Source organism: Neofelis nebulosa, chromosome 6 (genome assembly GCF_028018385.1).
Source record: "Neofelis nebulosa isolate mNeoNeb1 chromosome 6, mNeoNeb1.pri, whole genome shotgun sequence".
Classification (NCBI taxonomy): domain Eukaryota; kingdom Metazoa; phylum Chordata; class Mammalia; order Carnivora; family Felidae; genus Neofelis; species Neofelis nebulosa.
This window is the reverse complement of record NC_080787.1, coordinates 3,721,028-3,731,449: the sequence shown is the minus strand read 5'-3', so window position 1 is coordinate 3,731,449 and position 10,422 is coordinate 3,721,028. Positions and strand designations below refer to the sequence as shown.

Genomic DNA, 10,422 nt, shown 5'->3' with positions numbered 1-10,422 from the left:
GTCAAAGTGGATGTTGGCTGATGTCCAGCTAAGGCTGCCTTTTGCCTCCAGCAAAGTAGGAACCTGGGGGCCGCTGAGCTTGCAGAGGAAGGTGGCTGTTTCAAGTACTTGTCTGTCGCTGGGCTGCAATTGTAAGCAAGTTTAATTTTTTTCCTCTTGTTTTTGTTCTCCAATCAGTGATGATACTAGTTTCACCCTTCAGTGAGCAGCTGCTTCTGAGGGTAAGGAGAAAGGTGTATTTCCATTCAACGTCTCCCCTTTCCCCAGTGGCACAGAGGCCATCAGAGCATGATGCCAAGCCTGGGGGACGGGTCCTGGGCGGCTACGCTGACTGCCGGCCACCGACCTCCACGAACTTCCTTCTTCCACATTGGCCTCTCTGAGCTCAGGCCGCCTTCATGGCGCTCGTTCATGACCTTCTAAAACATATTCTCTGGGAATGGGTCGGGCACACACCTGAGAGTGAGGCAGGAGCTTGGGTTTGTGTCGGAGAGAGGAGCTGAGAGGGCAGGGAGAGAGGCCTGGCCATGACCTCATGAGACAGCAGAAATGTCCTTCCTTTTCCAAAAGCCAATGATAAGCCTCTGCCCCTGCTGGCCGGGAAGAGGGGCCTTGCAGGAGCCTCACTGGGCCGCGGACAAGCGTCTGTGGTGGGAGGGGCAGGCGGAGGCCCAGTACCAGGCAGCCTCTGCTCCGCGGCTCGGAGGGGGTGGGGAAGGCTGACCCTGGCGTCCCCTGGTCAGTAGCCCTTTTGTGTAAGTGCCTGGCAGGGGCGACTCCGGGGCTGCTCCCGGCCGCCCGGGTCCTCCCCTCGGGCTCTGTCAGAGGAAGGGGACACCACTCTGCAGGGGCTCTCTGTCCCCAGTCACAGTGCAGATGGCAAGCGCATGGAGCTCCCCTCCACCCAGCCTTCCCTCCCTCCTCCTCCTCCTCCTCCAGCTGTCCTTCAGCTACGCAGGTAAGAGGTCTCTTTATTTCTGGGGAGATCCAGGGAGACCAACAGCAGAACATCTGCTTTCCCGGGGCTCACCTCCTTCAGTCATCCTCACGTTGTCCAGCGCGGCCGTGCTGACCCGGCCCCCTCCCTGGAAAGCCTTGCTGGCCGGCTGCAGCTTCAGAAGAGACCCCAGACCCCACAGCATGGCCTTCACTCGGGCCTTCCTTGACCTCTTTCTGACCCAACTTTCCAGCTGGGGTCTCTTGCCGACCGAACGGGCAGACACTGGTAACAGCTCCTGGATTGCTGTCCAGGCACGATGAGGTATATCACACAGTAGTTCCTGTCCCCTGAGAAATCTTTGCCAGTGTCCAGGGGCATGATGTTGTCGTGCTCGAGAACCCTCCTGCACACATTTGAGCGCTGGCCGGGGTTTACAGTGGAGCTCGGCTGTCCTGTGCTGGCAGAAATAGAGAAACAGAAGATAGACGTGTGACCTCAGGGAGCCGCCAACAGGGAGGCCCAGTCCTGCTCTCCCTGGCCAAGTCCTTGCGTGTGTCGTGGAGGAAGCAGCAGCTGGGAGGCTGGCTGACACCTTCCAAGGGGAGAGGTTTGGGAGCGTGGGCTGAGGCACAGACTGGAGGGAGGCCATGGAACCAGCTCCGGGCACAGGGTGTGGACAAGGACGCAGGACCGAGAGGCAGTGGGGGGGGAGGGGGGGGAGGCAAACCCTCCAGGGGAGAGTGGGAACGGCTTGGTTTGGTTCAAACAGGGGGCTCCCCACCACCCTCCTGAGAGGGAAACCGCAAGGTGCTGGGCCACTGCCCGCGACGGGACCCACAGGCCAGGCTCGAGAGTCCATGATGCCCATGCCGGCAGGAGGGTGACCACACGCCAGAACGTCCCTCCCGGCCGGGGCCCCTCATGGCTCCTCTGTAGGTCGCGGCTCCCTGCTTCCAGAATCCCACGTAAAAGCCGGCGTCTCCCCTCAGTGCTGCAGAGGGGCCCCCCGAGACTGGCCCGTGCGTCACGGTTCCCTCTGACACCCACTCTCTTCTCTTGGTGTCTTGGACAGGACAGTTCAGGGTCATAGGACCCGGCCACCCCATCCGGGCTCTGGTGGGGGATGAAGCAGAGCTGCCGTGCCGCATGCACCCGGGGAAGAACGCCACGGGCATGGAGGTGGGGTGGTACCGGCCCCCCTTCTCCAGGGTGGTCCATCTCTATCGCAACGGCCGGGATCAGGATGCGGAGCAGGCCCCCGAGTACCGGGGGCGGACGGAGCTGCTGAAGGACAACATGGGCGAGGGCAAGGTGACCCTCAGGATCCGGAAGGTCAGGTTCTCAGATGAAGGAGGCTTCACCTGCTTCTTCCGGGACCATTCCTACCAGGAGGAGGCCGCGATGGAGCTCAAAGTGGAGGGTGAGTGGTGCTCTGACCACCGGGGCGGGGACTCCAGTCCTCCTCCCAGCTGACATGAGATCCCCCAACCAAGCACCTCAGTCCCGGGACAGGCATCACGTGCCTGGGAGGCTCAGTCGGATATGCGTCCGACTCTTGACTTGGGCTCAAGTCACGATCTCACGGTTTGTGAGTTCAAGCCCTAAGTCCGGCTCTCCGCTGACAGCATGGAGCCTGCTTGGGAGTCTCTCTCTCTCTCTCTCTCTCTCTCTCTCTCTCTCTCTCTTTCTGTTCCTCCCCCTCTCACTCTGTCTCTGTGTCTCTCAAAATAATAACTGAATAAACCTGAAAGAAAGGAAAAGAAAATACTGTTTCAGGACCACGCGGCTGGCTTTGAGGCCATTACGTACGTACATTGCTTGAATGATACAAGCAAGCTACGATATGTAGGAAACAAACGCAGGACCTCATGGTTTGAGTGTAGATGTAGATACAGATGTATTGCAGTAAGATATGAGAGAAAACCCATAAGAAAGTTCAGGGAATGTGGTTCACTTTGGGGGATGAGGGGAGAGGAGGGAGAACACAGTGAGATGCAAGCAAAGGGGAGACCATAATTTTCCATGTGATCATATTTATGCACCCGAATAAAAGAGCTTCTAGTATGTGGGTATGTAGAGAGAAAATTTAAGGAGTTTTTTTAAGTTTATTTATTTATTTTGAGAGAGAGAGAGACAGCACAAGTTGGCGAGGGGCAGAGAGAAAGAGAGAGAATCCCAAGCAGGATCCGTGCTGTCAGCACAGAGCCCAACCTGGGGTTTCATCCTGCAAACTGTGAGTTCACCACCTGAGCCAAAATCATGAGCTGGATGCTTTACCAACCAAACCACTCAGGCACCCCTAAAGAAAAGTCTTTTATAAAGGCCCTTTTGAAAACTTTTTTTAATGTTTATTTTTGAGATGGACAGAAACAGAGTGTGAGCAGGGCAGGGGCACAGAGAGAGGGAGACACAGAGTCTGAAGCAGGCTCCAGGCTCCCAGCTGTCAGCACAGAGCCCGACGCAGAGCTTGAACTCACAAACCATGAGATCGTGACCTGAGCCGAAGTCAGATGTTTAACCAACTGAGCCACCCAGGCGCCCCTAAAGAAAAGTTTCTTAGATAAAGAAAACCCAAAATAAAAAACCTGAGAAATAGAGTGAGCAAAATCCAAAATAATTCATTTCTGATTATTTCGTGCCACCAAATGGGATTGTGAATAATCTGGAAGTTGGTCCAAGTGTTTGGAATGTTTTCCTGCATTTGTTATAAACAAAGGCGTCATTCCTAACGAGTCAAAATGACCAAACCCCAGTAGAATGAATCCCTCAGTGGATGTGTTTGTGGTGTTTCCTCAGACAAGGAACATCACTGAAAACCCCATGCTTGGCAAACGTGGTCCAGGTGGATAAGCAAACGAAGTGAGAAGTGAGCACGACCCCAGGAAGTGACAGCGGTGCCTTGAGCGCGACCCCTCCTCAGAGCCTCCTCTCCCCTGTTTGTATGACGGGTGACTCGGCATTTATTCTCTGGCGTTATCACAGGCTGGTGAAGACGTGGACAGGGTGAGGCAGAGAGAGAGGGGGCTTTCCTGTTGAAGAACAAAAATGTTTCAAGGGCCCGCGCTTCAGGCCCTTCCCCTCCTCCCCACCGGCTCTTCAGACAATCGTTTACTTTTGTGTGCTGTGCCGGGACCAGGAGGTGGCATTGTATGCACGATAACAAAGCACTGTTTCTGGAGAAGAGGCAGGGATGTGAAGATGGCTTTGTGAGCCACAGATTGTTGTGCACACAGCTGGTCTACTGGGGGGTTGTACCTGCAGGGAAGGGGAGTCTGCTGCCTTCCATCCTTCCCCCTCTTGTCTGCCTCCCCCACAGGAAAGGAAGGATGAAAACAAGAGAGAGAATGGGGGTGAGAAAGGAAGGGAGGAAGGGAGGGAGGGAGGGAGGGAGGAGGGAGAAAGAAACAAAGAAAGAAGAAAAAGAGAGAGAGAGATGAGGGGTGAGAAAGGAAGGAAGGGAGGGAGGGAGAGAGAAAGAAAGAAAGAAGAGAAAGAAAGGGAAAGAAGAGAAAGAAAGAAAGAAAGAAAGAAAGAAAGAAAGAAAGAAAGAAAAGAAAGAGAGAGAAGGGGGTGAGAAAGGAAGGAATGGAGGGAGAAAGAAAGAAGAAAGAAGAGAAAGAAAGGGAAGGAAGAGAAAGAAGAAAGAAAAGAAAGAGAGAAGGGGATGAGAAAGGAAGGGAGGGTGGAGGGAGAAAGAAAGAAAGAAGAAAGAAGAGAAAGAAAGGGAAGGAAGAGAAAGAAAGAGAAAAAGACAGAAAGAAAGAAAAGAAAGAAAGAAGAGAAAGAAAGGGAAGAGAAAGAAGAAAAGAAAGAGAGAGAGGGGGATGAGAAAGGAAGGGAGGGAGAAAGAAAGAAGAAAGAAGAGAAAGAAAGGGAAGGAAGAGAAAGAAAGAGAAAAAGACAGACAGGAAAGAAAGAAAGAAAGAAAGAAAGAAAGAAAGAAAGAAAGAAAGAAAGAAAGAAAGAAAGAAAGAAAGAAGAAAGAAAGAAAGAAGGAAAGAAGGAAAGAAAGAAAGAAAGAAGAATGAAAGAAAGAAAGAAAGAAAGAAAGAAAGAAAGAAAGAAAGAAAGAAAGAAAGAAAGAAAAAAGAAGGGAAAGGAGAGAAACCAAAACCGCCTCGGGGGAGAAAGTTTTCCTTTGATCCTCTCATTCCAGCCCCCTCTCCCAGCCCAGAGTCCACAGGCCTCAGAGTCTAAAAAAAGACTGATTTACAAGTAAATGCGGGCCGCCTGCCTCGCCTGGGGAGCCAGGAATCTGGGAACCTAGGACTGAAAGGAAACCTCCTCCTTCTCCAGCCTTTTATCTCTCTTTCCAGCTTTATTTTTTTCTTGTCATTTTTGGTGGTTTTACTACTTGTCTCTGACCCTGTCTTTGAACTCTCCAGTGTTGAAAGTCGGGGGCACACGAAGCAGACAAATACTGCAGTGACCGCACCACCTTTCGGCAAGAATCGGACGGCTTCACACGACCCCACTCAGCCCCCCTCCCCAGGCGGATCCTAGGCGGTTCCCAGGCGGCATTATCATCCCGTGGCTAAAGGCTCGGGAATGTAGGAGAATGGAGTAGGGGAGCAGCACGTGATGTGACTCGGGTCGTGAGCCCCACGTGCAGGTGGAGTTCACCTGGGGAAAACTATCACTCGAATGAAAGATAAATCAATACTCTTATCATATCTTCTAAAATTAACAAAAATTCCTTAATATCATCAATACCCACTCTGGGCTCGGATTCCCCCGACTGCCTCACAAACATATTTCCATGTTGCTTAGTTTGAGTCCGACCCCAACGGATGCACCGCTCGCCTGTGTCCTGTGGGGTCTCCCACACCGTTCATCACGTGGTCTGCCTGCACTTCTTGTGAACCAGGGAAGTTCACTACGATTCCGGTTCAATTTTTCAGGCATTCATAGAGTCCTTACTGCTTCACTTCAGAAAGGCTGGTATCACTCCCTTTCTTCTGTCTGTGGTTCTAACCCTGTGGGAAGGGACAGAGGTGGGCAAAGCACGAGCTGCTAACTAAATCACTGCAGCTGGCTGCTGGTGAGAACTTTGAGAGACGGACTGGTACTTCCTTCTGGTCAGCGTAGCAATACGCGCCAGCCTAACCTGCAGCTCCAAGGGTTTTGTTCCTAAGAAGCCTCCTGGACCAGCTGCCTGCAGTGACTTAGCCCCTACCTTTGACAGCAGGGTCTTTATCTGGCCCCCCAGAGGGGGTCGCAAGGAGAAAAGGGCTGGACCGCAGCCGGGCACACTGAGATCAGGACCCCAAAGGGTCCCAAGGATCAAGATCCCAGGAAGGAAATGGTAGGTGGGAGCCAGAGGCCGGCCCTCCTACGGTCCTCCTACGGTCCTACCACATCCCTACTCAAAAACCCTGTGGATGCCACTTTCTCAAGCACTCCACAAGACGGGTTCTTCACCTTTGTCTGTGTCGCCCCCGCGGCCTCGAGGCCCGGCCCCGAGTCTTAGCTGTTCTCAGAACTCTGCGAGCGGCCTAGGGAACAGCCCTGACAGTCAGCAGCCCTTCCTGGAAGAAACCTGCCTTTCCTTTGAGGCCAAGCTCAGCTCTGCCACCTTCCTTGACCCCGGCAGACGCTTGTTCCTGGCCCGCTGGACGCACGCAGGCGCTGTGCTGGTGTTGGGCGTGCAGCCTGGTTCTGCCTTTCAGATCCCTTCTACTGGATCAACCCCGGGGTGCTGGTCCTGATGGCTGTCCTCCCCGTGCTCCTCCTGCAGATCTCGCTGGGCCTCGTCTACCTCTGCCTGCAGCACAGACTGAGAGGTACGGGCTGCACGGTGGGCTGTTGGGACCCTTCCCTGAACCCAGCTGGCCTCTAGGGCTTGCTTGGCGGATGTGTGGTTTTGAGTGAGTTCTGGGTTCAAAACTCCACGATGACCAGTTTTACGTCTTGCCCGGTGCTTTCGTTTGTGTAACAGGACCTTGCATTTCCTTCTGAGGTAGGCCCGATGTAGGACGGCCCATTTTACAGAGGACGCACTGAGGCCCGGACAGGTTCGGTATTTACTGAGGCTGACCGCCTTGTAGGGGGCAGAGCTGGCCTCACCCGAACCCCACCGGGAGACTGAGCTGCAGGGTTGGACGGGTCTGTGTCTGGAGGAGGGTTAGTAAGGACCCGCCACGTACTAGGTGCTCAAAACACTTCCTCCTCCTTCTCCGTCCCACACCGTCCGAGAAGTCCCTTTGTGCCCCGAGGGTCCGTGCAGCCAACACACAGGACCCTGTCCCCCATCCCACCCCTGGGGAGGGCACGCTGGCAGGAGCAATGAAGGGGTCCTCTGTCCCCTTGAATTCGCCTGGGTACCCGGTGACCTCCATTCACGTGGCAGAGCAGGACCAGCCCCGGGTGGAAGCCGCCCGTCCACCCCAGGGGATATTGTGATGCAAAGCATCCAGTTGGGACCCCACCTCTAAGTACCAGTCCTCCTGAAGGTTTCCTTCCTCCCGTCCCCATTCAGACAGGAAGTGGCTTTAGATTTACAAAGTGACAGCCCTGAGGGGCCAAGGGGCCTCGGAAGGGAGAACCTTCCTTCCGGGGGAGGGTCGACAGTGAAGCCAGGGCCCCCCCCCCCCCCCCCCCCCGGCTGCCAGGGGCGAAAGGGGCCCCGTCCAATGCCAGCGCCAGCACTAAAAATGCTGCCTTTCTCTGTTTTAGGAAAACTTCGGGCAGAGATAGGTGAGTTTCAGTCTCGCTCCATCTGCCACCCCTCCCTTTGGTTTTGGCCATTTTCTCTGATACCCTCCCGGTGCCCCCTTCACACGGAAAGGCTGTGGCATTTAAATTGCGCCAACTTGGCTTCCCCAACCTGCTGTCAGCCAGGGTGGAGGCAGTCCCTCCCTGTGTCACTAGAAACAGTTTTAAGTAACACAGGCTCATGTGTTCCCTTTCAGAGAATCTCCACCGGACTTTCGGTAAGTGCTGGGGCCCCGATTCCCCGGGTCACCCGGGTGATAAGAGGCCTGGCTCCTGGCCGGCCTCCTGTCCGCCCTCTGCCTCTCCTTCTCTCTCTGCGTAAGTCACATCTGTCTGCATGTAGGATTGGTGCTGACAGCAAATTCTTCTGTTACGTTTCTGTCCCAAACGTGCTAATAGCCTTCCGTGCTAACCCGTTCTGTAGGAATCGCAGGGACTTTCTGCACATCACTTCCCTTTTCAGACATTACAGAGGGGAGGTAAGCCGATCTTTCGTACATACACTTGAGGTCTAGTCGGGGAGGCGACAGAATTGACTGGAGAACAAGGTACTTATGTGTCACCGCCTGAGCTCACATGGTGGAAATGAGCTTTCCAGAGCACAGAACAAGCAACCGTACCTGACGGCTTCAGGAGGCAGAAGCCACCAAGGCCTGACAGAACGCTGGCCCCTCAAGAACAGTCTCTGTCCTTTCTGTCCACTGCAGGCTGCCCAGGGCCTCAGGAGAGCACCCGCAACAGAAGGGCCCAAACAGTAGTTGTGTGGACGTTGCAGAAATTGGAAGATGCCACAAGCAAAGCACGGGGCCCTGCTCTGAGCAGCCTTCCCGGCCGCGAGCGGGCAATCCCAGCATACAGGGCATCGCATCAGCGTGCAGGCCACACACACGTGCACACACAGACACGCCTTTGCAACCCAAACAGGGAGGACCAAGATCTTTGTTTTGTAGGATTCATGCAGATTCTTTCTGTCCCGTGAATCTCCTCAGCATTCTGGCAAAGTCTAATGGACCCTTTTCCAGAAAAATGTTTTTAAACGTACACATAAACCATAACACAGAGGACTGCAAAGAGAACCACTGAATTGAAATACAGATACCAAAATATAAACACATTTGCATTTAGTAACATGTGATCTGTAATATAGTAATGAATGTTTCTTTAAATAACAAAAATGCTTTAAATAAGAATGTAGCAGCAGGTCTAATAAGTTACAATTTCAAAACATTGACAAACATTTTGAGAATTCAGCAACAACCCCAATAGGAATGAAAGTCATCTGTGGTTTCCACCGGCGATAAAGGCACAGGTACTGCTGATGACATACTGCTTTTCTCCCCCAAGTTCACAAATGCTCTGAGCTCTCTGCAGACCCCTGTGGGTTCCTGGAGCCCAGGTTGAGAATGCCAACTATGAAAGAGTGCGGGTGGGTGGGGCTCAAGGGACACACAGTCGTTAATCCCGTTTGTTCTGTGACCCACCCAGACCCGCACTTCCTGAGGGTGCCCTGCTGGAAGATCACCCTGTTCACGCTGGTGCCGGTGCTCGGACCCCTGCTTGCCCTGGTCATCTGCTACAACTGGCTGCATCGGAGACTGGCAGGTGCACAGGGCCACAAGGGTGACCAGAGCAATGGTGCACCAGGTCATCCCCGAACAGGGAAATAGTGGGACCAGGGCTTAAGATGCAGGGAACCGGATTTTGTCCCCCCTGTGTCCCCAAGGCCAACCCCAGGCTCCTCAGGGACTATGTGGGGAGGGGGCCCGTCATCTTCCACCGGTCACCCATTTCTCTCTCTCTTTTTTCAGGGCAATTTCTTGAAGAGCTAAGTAAGTTTTCTTCCTTTCTTCCTTTTGTAAGCTGAGAACCAAAGGCCAGGAAGGCAGAAAAAGCAAGTGGGGGCAGCTGAGCGACCCCAAGGGGGAAGAAGGGGCCTCTCCCACGCACTGCCCAATTCCCACACTGTCCAGCAGCCACCTGGCACCTCACCTCCAAGACCAACCATGGAGGAGAGAGGCTTCGCCAGGGCTTTCCCTGTCCTCAGGTTTAATGGGTTGGTGATCGTAACCACTGACAGATTTTCAAGTCACTGTCTCCTCTTTCCAGGAAACCCCTTCTGAGCTGGACTGGCCCATGGACCGGCCCTCAGGATGAGGATCCCCCATGTTGAACACTCATTGGCCTCCTCGCTACAGGGACTTTCCAATCTGCGTTTCCAGGAATGCTCGGAGTTGCCAATGGGATTGCGTTTCCTTCTGTCGTGGCCTTTCTGTCCCCTCGTCTCTCCTGTCCTGTCTTCCGTCTGGAAGCCCCCTCTGGCCACAGCCAGGCGGGCGCTCCTCTCCCCGATGAGGTCACCTGAGCTGGACAGCGACACAGGCAGCAGGCTCTCAGCCTCGGACTGTGACCAGGACCCCCCTGTTGCACATTCCAGTGCTCTAACCTCGAAAATGGTGGTTGTTTCTTCCAAGATGCCAGTCCTGAGGGGCAGGGCAGAGAGGTGGAGGGCTGCGGGAAGGGGCAGGAAGGGCCCAAACCACGAGAGCTGAGTGAGCGAGCTGCTGGAGACCCTGAGGAGCCCGGACGTGGCCCGCAGCCCCCTTTCCTCCCGTCCATCAGAGCCTCCACTGTTTTCTGCAACAATTACTACTTGATGGTCTGTCAGACACAAAGAAACAAGCAGGTGCTAAGTAATGATAATACAGGTTTCCGTGAACCACTGCTCACCCCTGTTCCTTTCTGCATTTCCCTCATGACCCCTCACCCCT

General features: G+C 54.1%; 1 protein-coding gene across 5 annotated transcripts; it reads left to right on the top strand.

The window, feature by feature from the left end:
• Positions 1 to 703: 703 nt before the first annotated feature.
• Positions 704 to 10,375, top strand: MOG (myelin oligodendrocyte glycoprotein). Of its 5 annotated transcripts, none has more exons than XM_058732657.1 (8): positions 712 to 958; positions 2,013 to 2,360; positions 6,678 to 6,723; positions 7,616 to 7,636; positions 7,852 to 7,872; positions 9,140 to 9,256; positions 9,463 to 9,483; positions 9,761 to 10,375. In XM_058732657.1, the coding sequence occupies exons 1-7, from the start codon at positions 877 to 879 to the stop codon at positions 9,473 to 9,475; spliced, it is 648 nt and encodes a 215-aa protein (XP_058588640.1). In that variant the 5' UTR covers positions 712 to 876; the 3' UTR covers positions 9,476 to 9,483; positions 9,761 to 10,375. The 5 variants fall into 5 exon arrangements, with proteins under 5 accessions (XP_058588639.1, XP_058588640.1, XP_058588637.1 ...); XM_058732655.1 differs by having other exon boundaries at positions 723 to 958; positions 6,610 to 6,723; XM_058732654.1 differs by having other exon boundaries at positions 716 to 958; positions 6,610 to 6,723; positions 9,463 to 10,375.
• Positions 10,376 to 10,422: the final 47 nt, after the last annotated feature.